The sequence below is a fragment of the Melanotaenia boesemani genome, chromosome 12 (assembly GCF_017639745.1).
Source record: "Melanotaenia boesemani isolate fMelBoe1 chromosome 12, fMelBoe1.pri, whole genome shotgun sequence".
Classification (NCBI taxonomy): domain Eukaryota; kingdom Metazoa; phylum Chordata; class Actinopteri; order Atheriniformes; family Melanotaeniidae; genus Melanotaenia; species Melanotaenia boesemani.
The window spans coordinates 912,420-940,136 of record NC_055693.1 but is presented as its reverse complement, the minus strand read 5'-3'; the positions used below and the strand labels follow the sequence as shown (position 1 = coordinate 940,136).

The 27,717-nt window shown below is 44.3% G+C and overlaps 1 protein-coding gene across 4 annotated transcripts; it reads right to left on the bottom strand.

Moving 5' to 3' along the window:
* Positions 1 to 253: 253 nt before the first annotated feature.
* On the bottom strand, positions 254 to 27,717 carry LOC121650715 (thrombospondin-type laminin G domain and EAR repeat-containing protein-like). Of its 4 annotated transcripts, none has more exons than XM_042002400.1 (17): positions 27,544 to 27,717; positions 27,380 to 27,447; positions 24,701 to 24,846; positions 16,096 to 16,160; positions 15,860 to 16,021; positions 15,557 to 15,789; positions 14,916 to 15,006; positions 14,692 to 14,845; positions 10,791 to 10,922; positions 10,239 to 10,356; positions 10,045 to 10,159; positions 9,506 to 9,686; positions 6,198 to 6,250; positions 5,689 to 5,865; positions 2,281 to 2,459; positions 1,951 to 2,052; positions 254 to 1,824 (listed from the first exon to the last, which is right to left on the bottom strand). In XM_042002400.1, the coding sequence occupies exons 3-17, from the start codon at positions 24,774 to 24,776 to the stop codon at positions 1,671 to 1,673; spliced, it is 1,992 nt and encodes a 663-aa protein (XP_041858334.1). In that variant the 5' UTR covers positions 24,777 to 24,846; positions 27,380 to 27,447; positions 27,544 to 27,717; the 3' UTR covers positions 254 to 1,670. The 4 variants fall into 4 exon arrangements, with proteins under 4 accessions (XP_041858334.1, XP_041858335.1, XP_041858333.1 ...); XM_042002401.1 differs by having other exon boundaries at positions 27,557 to 27,717; XM_042002399.1 differs by having other exon boundaries at positions 27,380 to 27,717.

Sequence of the window (27,717 nt, the reverse complement as noted above, 5' to 3'; positions counted from 1 at the left end):
CAAAGTTGAAAGCACAACCACTACCAGCATGGTAAATAAAAATAGGCAAATAAATAGAACTACCAGCATGTGGTAGGATCATTTTAAAGTATAGCTTACCGTTTATATAACAGATTTTCTTTTTATGTAAAATAATATTTATAATTACACAGTTTTCATATAGATTAGATTCTATGATTAAATTTATTGATATGTGTAAGAATGGATCGGCTGAAAGTCGGACACAAGCGCAGGCTGGTTGAGAGAGAAGGATTTTTAATGGCACCTCTAACAGACCAAAGGTGTGACAAGACAATACAAAGTTCTGTGGTGTGTTGAGGGGTTTAAGTAGGCCGGAGGACAGGTGTGACTTGTTAGGTTGATGAGGATAGAGGCAGGTGAAGTCCGATGAGCTGGAACAGATGAGTCCTGGGAGATGAAGTCCTAGAACCGGTGATCAGAATTCTGGTGAAGCAGAGCGTACTGGTACAGGAGGAGCAGGCATGACAATATGATGGTTCTATGCCCATTTTCACCAAAGGTTTACCTAGCTTTTAGGATCAACCAATCACATCTTTTGAAATGATGACTCATACCTAGCAACAAGGTCAACCACACCTCCTCACAAGACAGCAGTTTCTGTCCGTTCCTTGCTCAAAGTTCTCTGAGACTGTTCTGGAATTATTCCTACGCTAAGACTCCTTGCTAAGAATTTTGAAAGTTAGGAGCTCTCTGAGAGGATTCTCAGAATCTTTAGGAATACTGGCCCAGGTTTACAGCTGATGATGGCATTTAGATGAACCCAGTTCAGAGTATAGTTCAGAGTTTCTAAAGAAAATCTTGTGCCACTAAAAGTTAGTATTTTATGGAAATATACTTGTTTAGTTGTTTATTTATTCTCTTTATTTTTGGTATGTGTTGGTTGTACACTTATTTATGACATTTTCCATTTTGTCATATTTTGACTTGTATATATATATATATATAAAACTGCAAACTGTCAATGAAACTCTGAGCCAATAAAGGAGGAAGTGAAGCAGCGATGAAACAGGAAACAAAGCAGCAATGAAACAGGAAACGAAGCAGCGATGAAACAGGAAACGAAGCAGCGATGAAACAGGAAACGAAGCAGCGATGAAACAGGAAAAGAAGCAGCGATGAAACAGGAAACGAAGCAGCGATGAAACAGGAAACGAAGCAGCGATGAAACAGGAAACGAAGCAGCGATGAAACAGGAAACGAAGCAGCGATGAAACAGGAAACAAAGCAGCGATGAAACAGGAAACAAAGCGGCAATGTTCACAGTTTCAGACGCCATCTGTCATGTAACAGCCTCTGTATAGATTCTTTAGTAAAAGCTGAAAGGCGTTCATCATTTCTCAGGATCACGACACCTGATTTTTCTCCACTCCATCAGCTTATCACTCTTGAGGTGAGCTGATTGGACAGCAGAAACCTCAAACCTGACAGACAACATGTGATTTCCATCAGCAGCAGGTTACAGCAAGACAAAGGTCCTCATCAGTCTAACGTGACTCAGATTCTGTTAGAAAAGTGCTTCATATGTTAATAAATTTTCTTCCTCTGAGGTTGTCCAGATGAAGTGGACGAAGCTCAGCAGGTCCACCAGGGGCTGGGAGACGTAATCAGTCCTGTAAACCCTGAGGTCCATGACGCTGGTTCGCTTAGATTCAGTACGTCCTGAGTTTGAACACCTTGCTGAGCCTGGAGGTGGCACTAGAATAGACGAGGAAGGCGCCTTCAGTGGTGCTGAAGTGTTCCCAGTCCCTGCAGCCAAAAGTGGGCAGACTGTGGACCGGAACAAAGCCCTCGTAGCCCTGCCACCTGGAAACACAGATGATCACTACCATCGGTCCATGATTATTGGTCACATGATCAGTGGTCACATATGTTCACTGCCCACATGAACAGGAAGCAACACCTGTCCAGGTGAGGGGCAGCAGAACGTACCTGTAGACCATGCTGTTCAGAGAGTAGGAGGTGCCGTCGTGAGAGTTCGCTACGACCAGGAAGTTCTCGTCTCCAACGGTGAAGAACTCCCAGTCCAGAGCGCTGAGCAGCACCATAAACAAATCAGTTCAACACGTATAAACGGAAACATCACTGCAGATCAGCTGATGATTAAACCTTTCTTATTGATTTCTGTCAGAATTTCCAGACAATTATTGATCCTGAAACCTGTTCTGTGATTGATTGATGAGCCTGAAAATGAAAACCTTCAGAGATCAAGTCTGATCTCATCCAGAAACCAGGTTCAGTAGCTCTGATTGGACAGCTCACCTGTGGGTGGGGACGTCTTGGAAGCGGATGAAGGTCTGGGTTAGTGTGTTGAGCTCATAAACAGTGGAGTTAATGCTGTAGAGACTCGGGCCGTGACTGGAAACCTTCTGACTGTTTGCGACAGCGAGAAAGAACCTGCCGTCAATCTGGAACGCCTCCCAGTCCGTCGCTCCCACCGTCTGCAGACAAACATGGTGGACCATGGTTCCTATTAAAACATTGAAATATTTCACATTTACACCTCCCTCTCTTTCTCTCTCTCTCTCTGATGTAAACCAGTCTGCGGATCAATATGAGGATCAATGAGACGATCCATCCACCATTTCTCCAGCTGCTGTCAGGTGAGAGGCGGGGTCTACCTGGACAGGTGTGTGTAGATCAGTGAACAGTCGGTGTTTGAGCAGGTGGGGTTCATACAGAATTAAAGGCTTTTCTTGAAGCTCTAAGAGGCTGTAAAAGCTGGAAAGCCCCTCTCACATTAATCACCACGTTCCTCCTTCCTTCAACTCGCTTTTCATCATCAGTCACAGCTCATTTCCAGAAATCTGATGGTTTTATGTTTCTGTTTCATGTTTTCTGTCACGTTAAACTTTCAGAGCTGCTTCTGAACATCTGATCAGTCCACTTCAACCAGGCTCTAAACATGGATCCGTGGATGATGAATCCTGGTCCACATCATCACATCTAAACCTCCTGAGTTTCTGTGGAGAAGAGATGGTTTATCTCCACATTTAATGACAGGTCCAGGTCAGGACTTGGTCCACATCTGAGTCTGAACCAGGTCTGAATCAGTCCATAGCACCAGGTGAGTCAGTCAAGAGAACAAGTTTCCATAATCAACATCATCACTAATAATCAATGTTTCATTTTCCAATAAATGCAGAATTTGAATCATAAAATCATATTTTATCATTAGAAGAAACAAAACAAAAATCTTTTTTTTTTTTCTTATGAGACGGACCAGACAAAGCGAGGCTCAGCAGACCCTGTGATGAATAAAAACTGTGGACCCAGGCTTCTCTTGCCCGGATATGGGGCAGGGAAGGAGCCTGAGCTGGTGTGTGTGGTTGAGCAGTTCCAGCTAGATAAAGTTGGAGTCACCTCGATGCATGGCCTCTTCCATCCTGGAGTTGCTCCCGGTGAGAGGCACCGAGCAGGTGTGGGCATGCTCATTGTCCTCCAACTTGGCGCCTGTACGTTGGGGTTTACCCCGGTGGACGAAAGGGTAGCCTCCCTCCTCCTTCGGGTGGGGGGACGGGTCCTGACTGTTTGTGCTTATGCACCAAACAGCAGTTCAGAGTACCAACCCTTTTTTAGAGTCCTTGGAGGGGGCGTTGGAGAGCACTCCATCCGGGGACTCCCTCGTTCTGCTGAGGGACTTCAATGCTCACATGGGCAATGACAGCGAGACCTGGAGGGGCGTGATTGGGAGGAACGGCCCCCCTAATCTGAATCCGTGTGGTGTTTTGTTTTTGGACTTCTGTGCTCGTCATGGACTGTCCATAACGAACACCTTGTTCAGACATAAGAGCGTCCACATGTGCACTTGGCACCAGGACACTCAAGGTCGCAGTTCGATGGTCGACTTTGTAGTCGTGTCGTCGGACGAGGAAGTAGAGTCGGAGGACCCTGGAGGGGGTTCTCCTCTCTCTGGGGCTAAGGCCACTGAGGCTGTTAAAAATCTTTTTAACTATGAAATCACAATAAAATTGTGTCTCATAATTAAACAAAGGACTATTGTAGGGAGGGGGATGCTAAAAATAAAGCACTGCCTCTAGCACTACTTGACATATATGTGTCTAACTAGACTCACAGCAGCCTGACTACCACTTAGTTATGATGTCCCCTCCTGTTTGATTTCCTGCTTGTGTTGTTCTTACTCTCACCCCTCATTTCATCACGTTACAGCTGCATCGCGGCCTCCACTGCTATTCATGGCCATTTAAGTCACAGGTTTGGTTTCTACCGGGTGCACCGCAGCGTGTCAGAAGCATCCTAGAAGTGCATTGTCGCAGCTCTCCGCCTAACTTACCCGCTGAGTCTATTTTTCATTGCGCATGCACCCACAACGCATCAACCTCAGCAGTTCAGATAGGGGCAGACAGGAAGTCAGACACGGGACCAGTATAAAAAAATTCTGGTATTTTTCAAAATAAAAGCCCTTGTGCAGATGTGCTGAACTATGAAACTAGTGAAATTACATGTTTAACCGGTCAGGGGGTCTCAGTGTTTGTTTTTTCCATCATGGATGACGAGACGTTTATCCTGCAAGTGAAGAATCTTGCGATTCTTCACTTCGCCTGTGATTTCATGATCTCGTGAATCCTGCTAGGTGGACTGCACACACGGGCACGCCGCACCTGCGATGGAGGTCAGAATAAAACTATGGCGCAGTCATAATGTGGCGTACACACACCCAGTAGACATGGCGGGTCAGACGTAAGTCGCTTTGGAGAAAAGCTCTGGATGCTGTAGGGCTGTCTTGGTTGACACGCCTCTGCAGCATCGCGTGGACATCGAGGACAGTTCCCCTGGACTGGCAGACTGGGGTGGTGGTTCCCCTCTTCAAAAAGGGGGACCGGAGGGTGTGCTCTAACTACAGGGGGATCACACTCCTCAGCCTCCCTGGTAAGGTCTATTCAGGGATCGTTGAACCTGTGAGGAGGAGCAGTGTGGTTTTTGTCCTCGTCGTGGAACAGTGGACCAGCTCTACAATCTCTTCATGGTCTTGAAGAGGGTGTAGAGCTCAACCAGTATACATGTGCTTTGTGGACTTGGAGAAGGCATTCGAACATGGCCCTGGGGTCTCCTGTGGAGGGAGCTCCAGGAGTATGGAGTGTTGGACCCGCTTGTACGAGCTGTTCAGTCTCTGCACAACCGGTGCCAGAGCTTGGTCCACATTGCCGGCAGTAAATCAGATTAGTTTTCAGTGAGGGTTTATGCAGATGATGTGGCTCAGTGGACAGAATGAACTGTCACTCGTAATTAAAGATAATTATTTGTAATTAATTTATCTAAAATATATTATAGTGGCTCATACAGTTTGAGACATATTTCATCACTTTTTGGTAAAAACATTGTTTAAAATCCTGTTTTTACAATCTGATGCTGGTCTTCTGCCACCTGGTGGAGACCTTTGACCTTACAAAAATTCTGACATATCAGACAGTAATAAACAGGAAATATATGTGACTCATTATTTATTTGTTTGCTGTTTTATTTTTTACATTAAAGGGACAAATTAAAACTTCAGGATGAAGTTCTGCCTATTAGTTGTTGGTCAGGTGTTAAAGGGTTAACTGGAGTTCACTAACATTTAATAATAACATGGTAATTTAATCGATTCCGATTATGACCTGGACAGATCACTGGTTATACTGGTTATACTGGTTAAACCTGAACACTGACTGTAATGTTCTGGAAGGTCCGGAAGCATCCATCCAGCCAGATGTAGATGGTGGAGCTGATGGTGGTGGTCTGGTTGTTGAAGGTGTTGGCCACCACCAGAAAGTGGTACGGTCCCACGGAGAAGAACTCCCAGTCGTATGCTCCGGACGTGGACAGGGTCTGGTTCACCTCGAATAACTGGGACAAGACAGGACAGTAAGTGAGGGGACAGGGAGGGAAATGAAAAGACATGACACAATGAGACAAAAACAATAAAGACTGCGAGAAGACAGCAAAACATGACAGTGACACGAGGTACCAGAGATACAACAGCACAACAAGAGAATATGTAGTTGAATTCAAAGGACAAGGAAGACCAGGACTGAGGAGGTTGAGACTGTAGAGGACAGTTAAAGACAGAGTGGACATGACAAGGACAAAATAGGTGGACAAAATATGGGTCAAAAATAGAGAGGTTACTATGACACGTTGGACATCAGGAAGCTGTACATGAAGACAGTGATTGCTACCTCTGTGTCTGGGTTCCACCTGTAGATGACACTGTGGATGTTGTGGTCCGAGCCTGTGTACACAAAGACACATTAAAAGAACCTCAGTGTATTATTGCCCCCTGGTGGCTGCCGCTTTAAACGACAGATGGATGTCGCTTTAAACGACAGACGGATGACGCTTTAAAAGACGGATGCCGCTTTAAACGACAGATGGATGTCGCTTTAAACGACAGACGGATGTCGCTTTAAACGACAGATGGATGTCGCTTTAAACGACAGATGGATGTCGCTTTAAACGACAGAACGATGACGCTTTAAATGACAGACGGATGTCGCTTTAAAAGACAGACGGATGTCCCTTTAAACGACAGACGGATGTCGCTTTAAAAGACAGACGGATGTCGCTTTAAACGACAGACGGATGTCGCTTTAAAAGACAGACGGATGTCGCTTTAAACGACAGACGGATGTCGCTTTAAACGACAGATGGATGTCGCTTTAAAAGACAGACGGATGTCGCTTTAAAAGACAGACGGATGTCGCTTTAAAAGACAGACCGATGACGCCTTAAAAGACAGATGGATGTCGCTTTAAAAGACAGACGGATGTCGCTTTAAAAGACAGACGGATGTCGCTTTAAAAGACAGACGGATGTCGCTTTAAAAGACAGACGGATGACGCCTTAAAAGACAGACGGATGTCGCTTTAAAAGACAGACGGATGTCGCTTTAAAAGACAGACGATGTCGCTTTAAAAGACAGACGGATGACGCCTTAAAATACAGACGGATGTCGCTTTAAAAGACAGACGGATGTCGCTTTAAAAGACAGACGGATGTCGCTTTAAAAGACAGACGGATGTCGCTTTAAAAGACAGACCGATGACGCCTTAAAAGACAGATGGATGTCGCTTTAAAAGACAGACGGATGTCGCTTTAAAAGACAGACGGATGTCGCTTTAAAAGACAGACGGATGACGCCTGAAAAGACAGACGGATGTCGCTTTAAAAGACAGACGGATGTCGCTTTAAAAGACAGACGGATGTCGCTTTAAAAGACAGACGGATGCCGCTTTAAACGACAGACGGATGTCGCTTTAAAAGACAGACGGATGTCGCTTTAAAAGACAGACGGATGTCGCTTTAAACGACAGACGGATGACGCTTTAAAAGACAGACGGATGTCGCTTTAAAAGACAGACGGATGTCGCTTTAAAAGACAGACGGATGATGCTTTAAACGACAGACGGACGTCGCTTTAAAAGACGGATGATGCTTTAAAAGACGGATATCGCTTCAAAAGACAGACGGATGTCGCTTTAAAAGACAAACAGATGTCGCTTTAAAAGACAGACGGATGTCGCTTTAAAAGACAGACATATGTCACTTTAAGTGACAGACGGATGTCGCTTTAAAAGACTGATGACGCTTTAAACGACAGACGGATGTCGCTTTAAAAGACGGATGATGCTTTAAACGACAGACGGATGTCGCTTTAAAAGACAGACGGATGTCGCTTTAAACGACAGACGGATGTTGCTTTAAAAGACAGACGGATGTCGCTTTAAACGACAGACGGATGTCGCTTTAAAAGATGGATGACGCTTTAAAAGACGGATGACGCTTTAAACGACAGACGGATGTCGCTTTAAACGACAGACGGATGTCGCTTTAAACGACAGACGGATGTCGCTTTAAAAGACAGACGGATGTCGCTTTAAAAGACAGATGGATGTCGCTTTAAAAGACAGACGGATGTCGCTTTAAAAGCCAGATGACGCTTTAATAGACAAACGGATATCGCTTTAAATGACAGACGGATGTCGCTTTAAAAGACAGACGGATGTCGCTTTAAATGAGAGACGGATGTCGCTTTAAAAGACAGACGGATGTCGCTTTAAAAGACAGACATATGTCGCTTTAAGTGACAGACGGATGTCGCTTTAAAAGACTGATGACGCTTTAAACGACAGACGGATGTCGCTTTAAAAGACAGACATATGTCGCTTTAAACGACAGACGGATGTTGCTTTAAAAGACAGACGGATGTCGCTTTAAAAGACAGACGGATGTCGCTTTAAACGACAGACGGATGTCGCTTTAAAAGATGGATGACGCTTTAAACGACAGACGGATGACACTTTAAACGACAGACGGATGTCGCTTTAAACGACAGACGGATGTCGCTTTAAAAGACAGACGGATGTCGCTTTAAACGACAGGCGGATGTTGCTTTAAAAGACGGATGTCGCTTTAAACGACAGGCGGATGTCGCTTTAAAGGACGGATGTCACTTTAAACGACAGACGGATGTCGCTTTAAAAGACAGAAGGATGTCGCTTTAAACGACAGACGGATGTCGCTTTAAAAGACGGATGTCGCTTTAAACGACAGACGGATGTTGCTTTAAAAGACAGATGTTGCTTTAAAAGACAGACGGATGTTGCTTTAAATGACAGACGGATGTCGCTTTAAACGACAGACGGATGTCGCTTTAAAAGATGGATGTCGCTTTAAACGACTTCACACTGTTCTCGGCCTAACGTCACCCCAAGATGCTGCCTACAGAGAGACTTCTGCTTCTGCAGCAGCTGTTAAAACATAGTCATATATGTTTCTACATAGTCATGTTTGTGTTTCCATGATGTTGGAACGAGCTATGAAATATATCAGAGCAGGGGCATCCCTGTCTGAAGACTCCACCACACTCTAACACCCTGAATCTGGCTTCTGGACCAGTTCTAGCTGGACTCTGTCCTGTAGAAAGATTCTGACACCAGAGGTTCTGATGGGCTCATGGTTCAGGGTTTTGTTCGACCTGGAAATAGTTTTGGAGATCTGAATGGAGCTGAGATCTGCGTCAGACTTGGTGAACATGTGATTCCACCACAGTACACCTGCATTCTTAGCTCTCAGATCATAAACAGTCTTAGATCAATGGGTGTTTTGTTATCTCCACAGGCAATACACACCTGAGTGCAGGTGGAGGTGTGTTTGAAGTGTTTCAGGACGACAGAGCAGGAGATACAAGCTCGCTTTGACCTTCAAAGCTCCTGTTTTATGGTCTGAAAACCACGTACCTCCAATATCAAACATTCCTGTTTAAAGCTTTTAGTGAACAAAGTCACCACAAAACAATCAGCTGCTCTGATCCCGTTATGGTTTAGAACCGGAATAATTAACCTGATCACACGGCGGCTTCTTCTGATGTTTTACATGCTTGTTCACTTCAGCGCTGCAGAAAAATCTAAATGAAGAAAATACATCAGGAGTCTGGAGAAGATCCTCTCTGTTTGGAAACTCTCCAACACGTCTACTTCCTGTTTACCTCGTCTGTGATTGGCTACCACCAGAAAGTTGTGGTTGTGGATCTGAAAGGCCTCCCAGTCCTGAGCAGCGTGGGTCTCCAGAGTCTGATAACGGAGGAAACGCCGCCGCCGCCAATTCCACCGGTAGACGAACGACAGCTCAGGCTCCGCTTCCCTGACGTTTGCCACTACCAGGAAAATCTGACAGATGGGAAGACGGGTCAGAATTCAGGTTCATGTCTGGAACCACAGTAACCTGATCCACCTGAAAACCTGCTCATGCCTCCTGTCCTGCTAAATAATCTGTAGCTGTGAGGAATATTTATCTGGATCATTTCGGATGAGATTGTTGCAGACATGAAATCTGGCTTTTCTGGAATTTTGACATTTCTAAGTTTCATGTGTATCCGCTGTATTCTGACCGTGTGTGAGAACTTTCAGGTTGAACATCAGCTGTCTGGGAGGTTTCAAACTGTAGCGAGACATTTAAACTGGCGTTGGTGGATCTAACTCACTGGTTCTGATGGTTCCCCTGGTTTTATGTATTCTGTTGGGTCACCTGGTCGTCGATGGTGAAGTGTTTCCAGGATCGGGCCTCCTGGGTGCTGATGTTTTGGAACAGCTGGAAGGAACCCTCTCTCCATCTGTAGATACCTGAACCGAGCCGAGAGTTCCTGATGGAGAAGACAGGAAGGTTACTATGGAGACAGAGGAGGAACCAGGAGAGTCACCATGGAGACAGAGGGTCAGTACCTGTTGGCTGCAGCCATGAAGAGACCTTCAGATGGGATGGAGAAGACTTCAATGTCGAAGGTTTCGGAGCGGGTGTACAGGTCCAGGTAGTCCTCCATGTAGTCCAAACGCTCTTTATCTGAAACAGCAGAGGAAGAGGAGGAGGTGGGATGAAGATAAGGGGTTTTTAGAGACACGTGAGGTTCTTCCCAAAGTCCAGCAGGAAGAATGTTCAATCTCTTCGTTTCCAGTAATGTCAGGACTCTTCCAAGGGGTTCTGGATCTGAATACTTCAAGGTGAACAAGAAGATTTTCCAATCTGAGTGAAGGCTGAGATCAGAGATGGTGGATTCTGGTGACATCAGAGACATGATGGAGACCCGAACATATGAATGGATCCAACAACACTGGAATAAACCAAGGCTGAAACTCTCTGACCTGGACAGCACCCGACCGCTCCGACTTCATTCCAGCTTTAGACGTTTCTCCAGAACTTTAACAGGTCCAATGTGAGATAACGTTTGATCCTGATCAAACAGCTGACTGTTTGTTACTTCCTGTCATGTGACTCACTCTGCAGCAGCGTCCTCCAGGTCAGCCCATCACAGATGAACAGGCTTCTTCCCTGAGCGTCAAACCACAGCTGGCCCTGTTCTGGCCCAGAACACGGAGGATGAGTCCCAGCAGTCACCCTGGCCTCGGCCTCTGAAACAGAAACACAACCAGGTGAAGGATGAGAGCTAAACCCAGTCTGAGTCCTGGTCTCCAGGCAACGGCCCGTTTATCCAGCACAGAAGATTATTTCAGGACAAGAAATGATGACACGCTAATATCCATGTGATGGAAAATCACATTTCTCTAAAACAAAAAACCCCAGCAGCACTTTAAACTCGTTTCTGAGGATCCAGTTTGGAGCTTTCTGTGGACAGAACCTGTTCAGTTCATCTCATCTCATTTCTGTTTCATCAGCAAAAATACTGAAACCAGATTTTTATTTTCTGACTTTACAGCAAACATGTAGAGTCCTTCCTGCAGCGCTGCAACAGCCGCCGACGCTAACTGTGTTCCAGCTAACTGCTGTCCTGCTGGGACTCAGAGCTTCTGACTTTAACTTCCCTGCAGAAAGAATAAATCATGTCATCTAATCGTATTCCATCCTGTAACATTCCAGGATAAGTTGGTTCAGTGAGTTTTCCCACTCTGGAACATTCCCATTCCCTAACCTCCCGAGGATACCAGGTGATGGAGCGTTTCAAAACTTATTTTTCTCCCATTCCTCACACGTCTCCAGGTGTCCAACAGTGTGGAGTCCTTGTTGTTTCAGGCCAGGACTCCAGTCCAGAACCAGTCCATTACAGATGCCCTCCTCTTCCACAGCCATGTTGCTGTAATGCAGCAGAACTTGGTTCGTCATTATCTCAGAGAAAATTGAATTTTGTGTCTGGAGAAGATGAAGGGAGTACAACCCGACCCCGTACCGTCGGAACCCTGACCTGACCCCATACCGTCAGAACCCTGATCCGACCCCATACCTTCACAGGTCCCTGATCCGACCCCATACCGTCAGAATCCTGACCCAACCCCGTACCCTCAGAACCCTGATCCGACCCCGTATCTTCGCAGGTCCCTGATCCGACCCCGTACCGTCAGAACCCTGATCCGACCCCGTATCTTCGCAGGTCCTTGATCTGACCCTGTACCGTCAGAATCCTGATCCGACCCCGTATCTTCACAGGTCCCTGATCCGACCCCGTACCGTCAGAACCCTGATCCGACCCCGTATCTTCACAGGTCCCTGATCTGACCCTGTACCATCAGAACCCCGATCCGACCCCGTACCTTCACAGGTCCCTGATCCGACCCCGTACCGTCAGAACCCTGATCCGACCCCTTATCTTCACAGGTCCCTGATCCGACCCCGTACCGTCAGAACCCTGATCCGACCCCGTATCTTCACAGGTCCTTGATCCGACCCCGTACCGTCAGAACCCTGATCCGCTGGTGATGATGATCATGGTTCTGGATGCAGGTCTGTCTGAGGGATCAGAGACCACCATGTGCAGACTGACTGAAAGGTTTAATGCTATTCTGACTGCAGGGGGAGACGAAGCTGACTGAAACAAAAATCTTGGCTTCTTACTCTCTGTTGTGATGGATGTTTAAAACCATCTCCAACCATGATTTATGGCTTTCAGGGCGTTGGTCGTGCTCTCAGAGGATTAAACCTGAACTGTGACAAGGTTTTTCTTTTGATCCCTGAAGCAGAAACAATAAGACAAGCTTTAGTCTGAGGTCAAGTTCAGGCAACTGCTTCTCAGCTGCAGGCAGGTATGTAAATCAAACTCACCTCAGACTGATTTATTTAAACTGTGAGTCATACAGAGTCTGAACGGATTAGAACCGTCTTCCCTCAGCTAAACTTTTTTAACTCTGTCATCAGTACAAATATGGAGAAGACATGAGGTCATGATCAGCAACAATATCTGAATCCACCAGGCTAACAGCTAATATGCTAACAGCTAGTACACTAACAGGTACTATGTTAACAGTAGCGGTGGGACACTAAAAAAATCTAATTAGAGGCTTTGTAATTAATCTTGATTAATCGCATTTTAATCTCATAACAATATTTGCCCCAAAAGCAACTTTTTTTTTTATTTGAATGGATTTTAGTGGATGACTGAATCCAATAATAGACACAGACATTAATATTATAAACTCAGAAAATATCCCTGACCCAAAATAAACAGACTTAAAGTTAAAGTGTCATTTTAAAGAATTTGAGCTGTAAACAACCCAGTTTTACCCCAGAGCCCCGCCCTCCAGATGCAGGTAGGCGCGGCCTCGCCTTGCAGACATAGAAAGCCACGCCCACCAATATGAAGGGAAGTGAACTTATCTGGTGTAGATCTGCTAGTTTCAGACTTCTGTTCTTTCACAGAGTTTCTGATGAAATTTTCCTGCAGTGGGACGGATTTGTGCTTCTGAGGATGTAAAAGTAACACCGGACTTTATTCTTTACCTGCTGATCCTCATCTGGCGACAGACAGCAGCTCAAATCGTAGCAGCAGCAACTTCCAGCAGCTGCTACAACCTGCCGCGAGTCTCCACAGCTTTCCAGAGCTGCTGGAGCTGCTGACAGGCAGCTAACAGCTAACAGCTAACGGCTCACACTGATACGTTCAGGACCACCTGGTTCAGGTGTAGGTGAGGAGATTCAGGAGGGAAAGTCTTCCACCTCAAAGACGCTCTGTGGCGTAGCTGCTTTGTTGATCTCACTTTGCGTCTTGCCAGTGAGCTGAGCTGCTGCCTGTCAATCATTTCTGCCTGTGTATCCCGACCCGCCCACTCTCCGCCCCCTGATCATCCCACACCTCCCACTCAACCCTTGCAGTTTCTGGCATTTTTCAAAATTTGGCAGTGGGTGGAGTTATGCAGAAAGTAGGGGGTGGAGCTACACTTTAACCAGCAGCGCCAGCTGTTCTCTGGTTAAGAGTCTACAACATGTTACAGAACTTTAACTTTCTAAATGTTTTCCTCCACTTTTCATTTTTCATTAATCGGCATTAATATGTGACAGTAAGCCCAGATCTGGAGCTGGAAGCTAATGGATGGGGGAGGGGTCTGAGGAAGGGGGAGGGGCGGAAGCTGCTCATTGAGAAGAAGTAAATGTGCTTTCACCTCAGTTTCTAAAAGTAATTTTTTAACGCATTAATTTTTGTAATTAAATAATTGTTATTAACATGTTAAAGTCCCTCACCTAGATAACAGCTAATATGCTAACAGCTAATATGCTAACAACACTGCAGATCATTTAACTTCTAGACAAGAAAGGAAGGAAGGAAGGACAGACGGACAGACAGACAGACAGACAGACAGACAGACAGATAGATAGATAGATAGATAGATAGATACTCAGTGAGACGGCTGTAAAATGTCAGACTGCTCCTTTAAGCTCAGCAGACGTTCTCGGTAACACACCTGTACAAGTAAACACCTTTATGACCTCACATTGTTGTCATGGAAACCCACATCAAAGAACAAACCCTGCTGGTAGCACACTCAGTTTACACAGCTGTACTTCTGAGGACCCTGATCTGGATAGAAACCAGTCCAGCCACAACCTGGCAGATTGGGAACCAGACCAAACCAGAATCAGGTAGAACCATGACCAGGGTGAACCAGGACCAGGCTAAACCAGGACCAGGTCCTAATAAGATCAGTTTCTATGCCAGAAAGTCCCACAGAGGCAATAAAAAAGGAGTATTAGCAGACAGACAGACAGTGCCTGCAGTCTGGTCTTTAATCTGTCCGTCATCAGTAACATCTTTTCATGCTGTCCGTCTGCAGCTCAGGTTACTGGACCTCTGATACCATCACAGAACCAGGTTTACAGTCCAAACACAATCAGACCAGATCTGACAGTCCTCCTGAACCACTGAGGCTGAACCCTGAAACGGGTCGGTTTCCTCACCGTACGGATAAACCAGTCCTGTCTGTTCTGGCTGGACGGGGGTGGCCTTCAGGACCCATGGGACAGAGAGCTCAGCCAGACCAGGTTCAGAGTTGGGACAGAGTCTGGGAGTGGCGTCTGAGCCTGGAAGCAGCACCAGCTGGCGGAGCAGACCCTGAGCACAGAAAGACCAGTGTGAGTCAGTTGGAAGGGGGGTCTGGTTCCAATTCTGGTGATAGACTCACAGAGAAGCGTCCCCTCCACCGGCCCCTGCTGCCGATGAAGAACCTGGACCCTCTGGTGTTCAGAGTGTTGGGGAAGGACCGGACCTGTTTTCTAGGAGAAAGAAAACCAGTTCACTGAACAGGCTGATTTCTTGATCCTGGACCACTAAAGACCAGTTCAAACTGGTCCTGCTGGTCAGAGTGGTTTCAGAAATAATTTCTGTTTGTGTTTTCATTGTTTATTATTGTTTGACAACAATGTGGACGAGAATCAGACTGATCCAAACCAAGGTGATCTGAACCAGGCTGATCTGAACCAGACTGATCTGAACCAGACTGATCCGAACCAAGGTGATCTGAGCCAGACTGATCTGAACCAGGCTGATCTGAGCCAGACTGATCTGAACCAGACTGATCTGAACCAGGCTGATCTGAGCCAGACTGATCTGAACCAGGCTGATCTGAACCAGACTGATCTGACCCAGACTGATCTGAACTGAACTGGATCCTGCTGGGCCTGGACTTAACTTGGTTGTAAAAGAACGAGAAACTGGATGGGCCTAAACTGATCCCACCCCATTTAGACCTGGTCTAACCTCGTCTGAACTGATCTGAGTCAGGGTGACCTGGTCTAAGTCGGTCTGATCCAGTCTGATTCTTACAGCTCCAAAGGGAGTCCACAGTCGATGATAAGTGTGGCGTATTGTCCAGAGACAGCCAGAACCATGGTATGCCATCGATTATCATCCAATCCTACGTCCTTAAAAATGATCCGACTCCGCCCACCAAACCCAGGAGGCGTGGTTACGAGATGGAGGCGGCCCTCTGAGACCCGTAACCCCAGCAACAGCAAATCGGATCCGTCCTTCACCACAGAGAGGATGTATTCATTTGCCTGGAACCAAAGGGAAATGGGTCAGACCAGATTGGAACGAACTAAGTTCCACCTGGTTCTGCTCACTTACCTTTTGTCTCAGTCTTGGTATCTTCATGGTGGCAACCAGCGAGAACTCGGCAGGAAAATGGTCACAGTTGGTGAAGATTTGGGAGGCGGGGAAGCTCAGGGTTGTCGCCATGGCGTTGGTCAGTCTGAGACCTCTGGACCCGCTAGACTGAACCATCTGGACCTGGTGGAACAGAATTCTGATCATCAGGGAGTCTACGGACACCTGGGCCATTTCACACCTTCAAACTGTCCTACCTGTGTGGGCGGGGCTTCTCCTGGGCGTGGTAGGACTCTGGACAGCAGGTCCAGAGGCAGCAGGTCTGAGGAGGAAACATGGACAGCGGTTCACCAATCTGAGAAAAACTGGCTATAAAAGTTCTGGAACAGTTTCAGAAAAATGTTCCTCAAATGTTGAAGATCCACCATCTACAGGGTAGGAAACCATCCTCATCATCAGGCCCAGCAATCTGAAGCATCTCACAGCAGCTTCCTGGTGTTCGGCTTCATGATGGAAAGTTTAACTCTGACAGGCGGCTAAAAATAAAGCCTGATTAGATGTGGGAGCAGCAGATTATCTCCCAACATCAGATCCCTGAAAGCAAAGTGAAACCAGCAGCTGGAGGAAAGTCAGTGAGGCACAGCTCTCTCTTCCTCTTCCTGTGATTGATAAGAGAATCAAATATCTATCAGTTTGGTTTAATCTCTCCATCACCTTGCAGCTTGATGAGTTCCTCCATCATCAAAAAGCCCGAGCTGGACGCAGTCATCAGAAACATGATTAAACATCACCTTCTCAGATCTCTTCTGGAGTTATCGGCAGCTCTAAAAACACTTAAACTGATGGTGATTTTTCTCCTGAATTTTGTCTTTCAGGCAGCTGAATCTCACTCCGGCTTCAGAAATCATCTGATTAGTTTCATTAACACGGACCACAGCAATTCGGTCGAATAGAGTTACATGTGTTTCACGGTGTGGGTTTGGAGGCGGGACCAGGCAGGAGGAAAGCGCATGAAAGCGCCAGACAGTTTATTAATCCACAAGGAAAAGACAACAGACTGAGGGGACAAAGCTCCGATGATGATGACCTGGCAAAGAAGAGAAGATCCAGTGGGCTTATCTACACTGAGGAGGACTAACTGAACAAGTGGCAGGTGGAGCCATCAGCAAAGACCTGCAGCCTCGTTTATCAAACTGTGCGTAGCAAAACAAACTACAGGCGGCGTTTGCAGCACAAAAAGGAAATCCTGCACTTCTACTGTCAGATTTATCAAAGCGTGCGCACGCACGTCCTCCACCTGTTTCCGTTTATAAACCAGAAGCGGCGCAGGTGAGGGACGCCTTGCCCCGCCCACATGGTGGCTATAAAAGGTCAGGTGGACGCCTGTAATACATATTCATCACATCATTTCCATGACGGCTCGGAAGGGAAAAAGAGTTAAAAGGAGGAATTTTTCGGGGTGTGAGACAGAGATCCTGATGGACCACGTTGGAAAAGGTAAAAATGTTTAACTGGTGGACACGGCGTGGACGTTACTGGTGTCAGAAAGACAGAATAGTGGCAGCAGGTGGAGACGCTGTCATCACAGGGTCAGAAGGGAAGAAACACCAGAGGCATCGGAACGTATGGATGGATATCAATCTGTAGAACATCCGTCTGCATGCAGGAAGTTCGATTCCCAGAGTGGAGAAAAGTATCTGCTAAATGACAGTAATGATGGCGGTAATTTGTTTTAATTTATAAAATAATTATATACAGATACATCTGAGACTGATAGCCGTTTATTTAGTGGTAAATAATATTTCTTTCTATTTGCTGGGTGCTCCAGCAGGGTGGGCGGGGCTGCAGCTGTGGTTGGAGCCCAGAGACTCCACCCACCAGCCGTGTCCTCAGAGGAAGTCCTGCAGGTGCAGAGGGATACCATCACCGCTATTAACCAGGTGGACAAGGAGCTGCAGTTGCTTTGATGGAAACTGTGACAACAATTACAAAATGACTGTGTAAGAATAAATAAATAAATAAATAAAGGAACTCTACCTCTTGTGTGTTTCATGGGCATTGCATCACTTCTAGACCTCCAGTCTGTCCCACAATGCTGGATCTTAGAATAAATGACCAAAGCTACTTTTCACATCTTCTTTTCCTGACTGGTGAAGGCTGGCAGTTGAAATGCGCTGCAGACGCCACCTGTAGTTTGCTTTGCTACGCACAGTTTGACAAAACCGACAAAACCTGCAGCAACTGTGTGATGCTGTCATGTCAATATGGAGCAAACCTCTGAGGAAGGTTTCCACCACCTGCTTCCATTTATCACCCAAGGATTAAAGAGGAGGTCCGACCAGGTGGGAAGGTAGACATCTGTGCTAATCCTCCTGTCCAGTCTGCTGGCCACGTGCACACCCAAGTATTTATAGCTGTCCACAGCCTCCACCTCCTCACCAGGATCCCGATGGGCTGGTGTGAAGGTTTCCTAATCCTAAATTCAGTAAGCATTTTCTTCATCTTGTTCACATTCAGAAGGAGAAGTTTCTGATGCTCCAGTCTTGAAAGTGGCTCACCAGCTCCCTCTAGTCCTTCTCCTGTCCATCTCTGATCCATCAGACCATCACTGATTCGTCAGAGTGTTTCTGTAGGTGGTTCGAGATAGAGGTGTATTTAGAAGTAGAGGTGTATTTAGAGATAGAGGTGTATTTAGAGGTAGAGGTGTATTTAGAGACAGAGGTGTATTTAGAGATAGAGGTGTAATTAGAGATAGAGGTGTATTTAGAGATAGAGGTGTATTTAGAAGTGCAGGTGTATTTAGAGACAGAGGTGTATTTAGAGATAGAGGTGTATTTAGAGATAAAGGTGTATTTAGAAATAGAGGTGTATTTAGAGGTAGAGGTGTATTTAGAGATAGAGGTGTATTTAGAGGTAGAGGTGTATTTAGAAGTAGAGGTGTATTTAGAGGTAGAGGTGTATTTAGAGATAGAGGTGTATTTAGAGGTGAAGGTGTATTTAGAGATAGAGGTGTATTTAGAGGTAGAGGTGTATTTAGAGATAGAGGTGTATTTAGAGGTAGAGGTGTATTTAGAGATAGAGGTGTATTTAGAGGTAGAGGTGTATTTAGAGATAGAGGTGTATTTAGAGGTAGAGGTGTATTTAGAGGTAGAGGTGTATTTAGAGACAGAGGTGTATTTAGAGATAGAGGTGTATTTAGAGGTAGAGGTGTATTTAGAGACAGAGGTGTATTTAGAGACAGAGGTGTATTTAGAGATAGAGGTGTATTTAGAGATAGAGGTGTATTTAGAGATAGAAGTGTATTTATAGGTAGAGGTGTATTTAGAGGTAGAGGTGTATTTAGAAACAAAGGTGTATTTAGAGACAGAGGTGTATTTAGAGATAGAGGTGTATTTAGAGATAGAAGTGTATTTAGAGGTAGAGGTGTATTTAGAGGTAGAGCTGTATTTAGAGATAGAGGTGTATTTAGGGGTAGAGGTGTAATTAGAGATAGAGGTGTATTTAGAGGTAGAGGTGTATTTAGAAGTAGAGGTGTATTTAGAGACAGAGGTGTATTTAGAGACAGAGGTGTATTTAGAGATAGAGGTGTATTTAGAGATAGAAGTGTATTTAGAGGTAGAGGTGTATTTAGAGGTAGAGGTGTACTTAGAGATATAGGTGTATTTAGAGGTAGAGGTGTAATTAGAGATAGAGGTGTATTTAGAGACAGAGGCGTATTTAGAGGTAAAGGTGTATTTAGAGATAGAGGTGTATTTAGAGACAGAGGTGTGTCTAGAGGTAGAGGTGTATACGACAGAGGTGTATTTAGAGGTAGAGGTGTGTCTAGAGGTAGAGGTGTATAAGACAGAGGTGTATTTAGAGGTAGAGGTGTATGTAGAGGTAGAGGTGTATATAAAGACAGAGGTGTATTTAGAGGTAGAGGTGTATTTAGAGACAGAGGTGTATTTAGAGGTAGAGGTGCACCTAGAGGTAGAGGTGTATTTAGAGGTAGAGGTGTATATAAAGACAGAGGTGTATTTAGAGGTAGAGGTGTATTTAGAAGTAGAGGTGCATTTAGACATAGAGGTGTATTTAGAGGTAGAGGTGTATATAAAGACAGAGGTGTATTTAGAGGTAGAGGTGTATTTAGAAGTAGGGGTGTATTGAGAGATAGAGGTGTACTTAGAGGTAGAGGTGCATATAAAGACAGAGGTGTATTTAGAGACAGAGGTGTATTTAGAAGTAGAGGTGTATTTAGAGATAGAGGTGTATTTAGAGGTAGAGGTGTATTTAGAGATAGAGGTGTACTTAGAGGTAGAGGTGTATTTAGAGGTAGAGGTGTATATGAAGACAGAGGTCTATTTAGAGGTAGAGGTGTATTTAGAGACAGAGGTGTATTTAGAGATAGAGGTGTATTTAGAGGTAGAGGTGTATTTAGAGATAGAGGTGTATATAAAGACAGAGGTGTATTTAGAGATAGAGGTGTATTTAGAGGTAGAGGTGTATTTAGAGATAGAGGTGTACCTAGAGGTAGAGGTGTATTTAGAGGTAGAGGTGTATTTAGAGACAGAGGTGTATTTAGAGGTAGAGGTGTATTTAAAGGCAGAGGTGTTTTTAGAGACAGAGGTGTACTTAGAGGTAGAGGTGTATTTAGAGGTAGAGGTGTATATAAAGACAGAGGTGTATTTAGAGGTAGAGGTGTATTTAGAAGTAGAGGTGCATTTAGACATAGAGGTGTATTTAGAGGTAGAGGTGTATTTAGAAGTAGAGGTGTATTTAGAGACAGAGGTGTATTTAGGCGTAGAGGTGTATTTAGAGATAGAGGTGTACTTAGAGGTAGAGGTGTATTTAGAGGTAGAGGTGTATTTAGAGATAGAGGTGTACTTAGAGGTAGAGGTGTATTTAGAGACAGAGGTGTGTCTAGAGGTAGAGGTGTATAAGACAGAGGTGTATTTAGAAGTAGAGGTTTATTTAGAGATAGAGGTGTATTTAGAGACAGAGGTGTGTCTAGAGGTAGAGGTGTATAAGACAGAGGTGTATTTAGAGGTAGAGGTGTGTCTAGAGGTAGAGGTGTATAAGACAGAGGTGTATTTAGAGGTAGAGGTGTATGTAGAGGTAGAGGTGTATATAAAGACAGAGGTGTATTTAGAGGTAGAGGTGTATTTAGAGGTAGAGGTGCACCTAGAGGTAGAGGTGTATTTAGAGGTAGAGGTGTATATAAAGACAGAGGTGTATTTAGAGGTAGAGGTGTATTTAGAAGTAGAGGTGCATTTAGACATAGAGGTGTATTTAGAGGTAGAGGTGTATATAAAGACAGAGGTGTATTTAGAGGTAGAGGTGTATTTAGAAGTAGGGGTGTATTGAGAGATAGAGGTGTACTTAGAGGTAGAGGTGCATATAAAGACAGAGGTGTATTTAGAGACAGAGGTGTATTTAGAAGTAGAGGTGTATTTAGAGGTAGAGGTGTATTTAGAAGTAGAGGTGTATTTAGAGACAGAGGTGTATTTAGGTGTAGAGGTGTATTTAGAGATAGAGGTGTACTTAGAGGTAGAGGTGTATTTAGAGGTAGAGGTGTATATGAAGACAGAGGTCTATTTAGAGGTAGAGGTGTATTTAGAGACAGAGGTGTATTTAGAGATAGAGGTGTATTTAGAGGTAGAGGTGTATTTAGAGATAGAGGTGTATATAAAGACAGAGGTGTATTTAGAGATAGAGGTGTATTTAGAGGTAGAGGTGTATTTAGAGATAGAGGTGTACCTAGAGGTAGAGGTGTATTTAGAGGTAGAGGTGTATATAAAGACAGAGGTGTATTTAGAGGTAGATGTGCATTTAGAAGTAGAGCTGCATTTAGACATAGAGGTGTATTTAGAGGTAGAGGTGTATATAAAGACAGAGGTGTATTTAGAGGTAGAGGTGTATTTAGAAGTAGGGGTGTATTTAGAAATAGAGGTGTATTTAGAAGTAGAGGTGCATATAAAGACAGAGGTGTATTTAGAGGTAGAGGTGTATTTAGAAGTAGAGGTGTATTTAGAGGTAGAGGTGTATTTAGAGGTAGAGGTGTATATAAAGACAGAGGTGTATTTAGAGGTAGAGGTGTACTTAGAGGTAGAGGTGTATTTAGAGATAGAGGTGTATTTAGAGACAGAGGTGTATTTAGAGGTAGAGGTGTATTTAGAGGTACAGGTGTATTTAGAAGTAGAGGTGTATTTAGAGATAGAGGTGTACTTAGAGGTAGAGGTGTATTTAGAGATAGAGGTGTATTTAGAGACAGAGGTGTATTTAGAGGTAGAGGTGTATTTAGAGATAGAGGTGTATTTAGAGGTAGAGGCGTATTTAGAGATAGAGGTGTATTTAGAGGTAGAGGTGTATTTAGAGATAGAGGTGTATTTAGAGATAGAGGTGTATTTAGAGACAGAGGTGTATTTAGAGGTAGAGGTGTATTTAGAGATAGAGGTGTATTTAGAGGTAGAGGCGTATTTAGAGATAGAGGTGTATTTAGAGGTAGAGGTGTATTTAGAGATAGAGGCGTATTTAGAGTTAGAGGTGTATTTAGAGATAGAGGTGTATATAAAGACAGAGGTGTATTTAGAGGTAGAGGTGTATTTAGAAGTAGGGGTGTATTTAGAAATATTGGTGTATTTAGAAGTAGAGGTGCATATAAAGACAGAGGTGTATTTAGAGGTAGAGGTGTATTTAGAAGTAGAGGTGTATTTAGAGGTAGAGGTGTATTTAGAGGTAGAGGTGTATATAAAGACAGAGGTGTATTTAGAGGTAGAGGTGTACTTAGAGGTAGAGGTGTATTTAGAGATAGAGGTGTATTTAGAGACAGAGGTGTATTTAGAGGTAGAGGTGTATTTAGAGGTACAGGTGTATTTAGAAGTAGAGGTGTATTTAGAGGTAGAGGTGTATTTAGAGGTAGAGGTGTATTTAGAGGTAGAGGTGTATAAGACAGAGGTGTATTTAGAAGTAGAGGTTTATTTAGAGATAGAGGTGTATTTAGAGACAGATGTGTGTCTAGAGGTAGAGGTGTATAAGACAGAGGTGTATTTAGAGGTAGAGGTGTGTCTAGAGGTAGAGGTGTATAAGACAGAGGTGTATTTAGAGGTAGAGGTGTATGTAGAGGTAGAGGTGTATATAAAGACAGAGGTGTATTTAGAGGTAGAGGTGTATTTAGAGGTAGAGGTGCACCTAGAGGTAGAGGTGTATTTAGAGGTAGAGGTGTATATAAAGACAGAGGTGTATTTAGAGGTAGAGGTGTATTTAGAAGTAGAGGTGCATTTAGACATAGAGGTGTATTTAGAGGTAGAGGTGTATATAAAGACAGAGGTGTATTTAGAGGTAGAGGTGTATTTAGAAGTAGGGGTGTATTGAGAGATAGAGGTGTACTTAGAGGTAGAGGTGCATATAAAGACAGAGGTGTATTTAGAGACAGAGGTGTATTTAGAAGTAGAGGTGTATTTAGAGGTAGAGGTGTATTTAGAAGTAGAGGTGTATTTAGAGACAGAGGTGTATTTAGGCGTAGAGGTGTATTTAGAGATAGAGGTGTACTTAGAGGTAGAGGTGTATTTAGAGATAGAGGTGTACTTAGAGGTAGAGGTGTATATAAAGACAGAGGTGTATTTAGAGATAGAGGCGTACTTAGAGGTAGAGGTGTATTTAGAGGTAGAGGTGTATTTAGAGACAGAGGTGTATGTAGAGGTAGAGGTGTATATAAAGACAGAGGTGTATTTAGAGATAGAGGTGTACTTAGAGGTAGAGGTGTATTTAGAGGTAGAGGTGTATTTGGAGATAGATGTGTACTTAGAGGTAGAGGTGTATTTAGAAGTAGAGGTGTATTTAGAGATAGAGGTGTACTTAGAGGTAGAGGTGTATTTAGAGATAGAGGTGTATTTAGAGGTAGAGGTGTATTTAGAAGTAGAGGTGTATTTAGAGATAGAGGTGTACTTAGAGGTAGAGGTGTATTTAGAAGTAGAGGTGTATTTAGAGGTAGATGTACTGATGGAGACGTTCACTGATGGAGACGTTTACTGATGGAGAGGGTTACTGATGGAGACGTTTACTGATGGAGACGTTTACTGATGGAGACATTCACTGGTGGAGACGTTTACTGATGGAGACGTTCACTGATGGAGACGTTTACTGATGGAGACGGTTACAGATGGAGACGTTCACTGATGGAGACGTTCACTGATGGAGATGGTTACTGATGGAGACGTTTACTGATGGAGACGTTTACTGATGGAGATGGTTACTGATGGAGACGTTTAGTGATGGAGAAGGTTACTGATGGAGATGGTTACTGATGGAGACGTTTACTGATGGAGATGGTTACTGATGGAGACGTTCACTGATGGAGACGGTTACTGATGGAGACGTTTACTGATGGAGACGGTTACTGATGGAGACGTTTACTGATGGAGATGGTTACTGATGGAGATGGTTACTGATGGAGATGCTTACTGATGGAGACGTTTACTGATAACGGCTCAACGTGCAGCGTAAAGCAGCTGTTATTTTACTTTTATTCTATTTATCTCCAATAATCTGCTGGTCTGACTTCAATAAACTCGAGATGAAAAATGACTTTGTTTCATGTTTCATACAAAACTGTAATTAAGTTATAGAATTTTTAAGAATCTTCTTTTACTAAAGTAACTAAAAAGTTACTTTTAACAGTAACACATTACTCGGTGTAAGTAGTCAACAAAGTAACTGAGTTACTTTTTTGAATGAAGTAACTAGTAACTGCAACTAGTTACTTTTCCAGTAACTAGCGTGTTGTAAAGGGGATCTGGACTTTTCTGACCCTGTTACAGCAGTAGTTTTCTTAACGTGACGTAATCAGACCTGAATGCGTGTGCTGAGCAGACAAAGCCGTCCTACCTGTGCAGGGTCTCCAGGTGTGGCTTCGGACCGCGAGCAGCACCCAGGTGAACAGCAGGGGGCGACACGCCAGCATCCCACCTGTGGACCGTCAGCGCTGTGGTTTGATTCCTGCTTTATTCACACAGCATGGTTTTTCCGATGGTCTGAGGAACAAATTTATATAAAGAGAGGTGCTGCGTCAAGACAGCATGGGCTCTTCCTCCTCTTCCTCCTCCTCAGTGATGGGTAGAACACAGAGGAGAACATGACTTCATGACCTGGTTTGGTGCAGCACAACCAGTCAGAAGAACCCCTTCCAGGTAGACATGAACCATAACACAGTCTGCCACATCCAGAATTTTCCAGACTATTACCAGGTGACTTGTTTATTTCATCATCATCTTCAATCTTTTGTCACATGACTCGGCTGTGACCTGCGACAGGTCAGAGATTAACAGTTGGTTAAGTAACATTTTAACTAGTCTCAGTTAATCTGAATGCTGTTGTTGGAAAGTCCAATAAATCAGGACAAAACACAGAATTCCTACAAAAGAAAAGAACATAAACGCATTATGATGTTTTATCTTCCATCTGTTTTCTCTTTATTAATGTGTAAAAGTATCTTCTGACCAGCTTTTCAAGAACTGCTTCCTCATAGTCCGGCTTATTGGGCCTCCATCATCTCAGCTCAGAAGCAGTAAAACCTAGTTAAACCAGTCTGTTTACCCAGCTCGCCTCCCAGTTTAGTTCTCCTGTGCTCTCCAGTGTTCCCAGCACCTCCTTTACTGTCTGTTTTTTAAAAGATGCCATCTTGAGAACATCAGGCCAGATGTTCATCTAAACTCTGCTCTCGGTAAATTCGCTGCTGTTTCATCACAGAACATGAAAGCTGAGAATAAACATCCCATTTAACGTCAGGTCCTCGTAGCCAATCAGCTCCATCAGTGTCCTCATCCTTGCTTGTGTTCTACGGTTGTTACCAGAGGATTCCACCAGGGGGCAGACCAGATAGAGACAGAGGTTAGCGATAGGTTCCCTTAAAGATCTTAGTAACAGCGGTATCGTACATGGTCTGTAAGGACCGTAACTCAAATCTTTAACAACCATTTGGTGAACAAAGACGTAAACACAGCGGTCTAACTGGCTTTATGAACAGAAGAAAAATGAAAGCAGGTTCTGGTTTCAGCGATGGTCTCATGGCAGGTTAGAATTACTGTTTCTGATAAAAATCTGTTAGCTGGTTTGCAGACAGCCGTGTGACATGAGTCCTACAGGGATCAATACCAGGTCCTGTCTTGTTTTAGGCTGACAACCTCTTCTCAATGTCGATGAAACAGCTCTTTGTTTTTACGATTCTGCACAGGTCTAAACAACCTGAAACCACCTGAAAACAAGCAATCTTAAGGTCACCATCTTACCCAAGGGTACTGTCACATGTAGTCTGGGGACGCTGGGATTGAACCACCAAACCATCCAATTGACAGACAACCACTCTTCCCCTGAGTCACGCCCACCCTTCACATATCAAGATCTAAGCTACACATTAACCAACTCATCACCAAATATTGGGAAAGAAAGTTTGTCTATGTTTACACCCTGAATTCATCCATCCATCCATCCATCTATCCATTTATCCGTCCATTCATCCATCCATCCATCCATCTATCCATTTATCCGTCCATCCATCCATCAATCCGTCCGTCCGTCCATCCATTTATCCATCCATCCATCCGTCCGTCCATCCATCCATCCATCCGTCCATTTATCCATCCATCCGTCCATCCATCCATCAATCCGTCCGTCCGTCCATCCATCCATCCATCCATCCATCCGTCCGTCCGTCTATCCATCCATCCATTTATCCATCAATCCGTCCATTTATCCATCCATCCATGCGTCCGTCCATCCGTCCATTTATCCATCAATCCATTCATTCATCCATCCATCCGTCCATCCATCCATCCATCTGTCCGTCCGTCCGTCTATCCATCCATCCATTTATCCATCAATCCGTCCATTTATCCATCCATCCATACGTCCGTCCATCCATCCATCCATCCATCCATCCATCCATCCATCTATCCATTAATCCATTCATTCATCCATCCATCCGTCCGTCCGTCCATTTATCCATCCATCTGTCCATCCATCCATCCATTTATCCATCCATCCATCCGTCCGTCCGTCTATCCATCCATTTATCCATTAATCCGTCCATTTATCCATCCATCCATACGTTCATCCATCCGTCTATCCATCCATCCATTTATCCATCAATCCATTCATTCATCCATCCATCCGTTCGTCCGTCCATTTATCCATCCATCTGTCCATCCATCCATCCATTTTTCAATCCTTCCATTTCTGATCCTGAACTGGAGTTGCAGATGTGCATTAAGCATCACAGAGAACATTTTCCTTCCAGTCAGACTGTCCTGTTCAGAGGTCTGAGGACAGTCCATGTGCTATGACAGGTCCAAATTTGGTCCTGTATCCTGGTTTCAGGTAATTTTGCAGGACTTTAAAGGATCTTTTAGCTTTGGAAAGCCTACTGTTGGATAAAAGATTTCAGTCTAGATCTCCCCTGTTTCATCAGCTACCTTTAAACTTAAACACTAGAGTATTTGTCCATCAGGGACACCGTCCATCTTTCTTTAGTTACTTATATATTTTAACATGATCCAATGAAAATCAAACCTGTTTCTTCTTCTTTAGGACAATCTCTGCTTCCTTTAAACATCCGGACACCGTTTCCTCTTTACGTCCTTGAAGACAAAAAGAACAATCATCTGTCCACGTCCAAACTTCAGTCCCAAAAGGTTTTAAATGAATGAAAAATCTGTGGTGGTCTGAGAGATCACCTGGTCTCCTCACCTGTCCCCGGGTGTCCTCACCTGTCTCTGGATAACCTCACCTGTCCCTGGGTGTCCTCACCTGTCTTTTTTATCTCTTCCTGTTAGAACCGTTTCAGTCTCGATCATCATCAGCTGTCGGCTGCAGGTGAGAGAGAGTTTACCTGCACGGAGCAGAGCTCG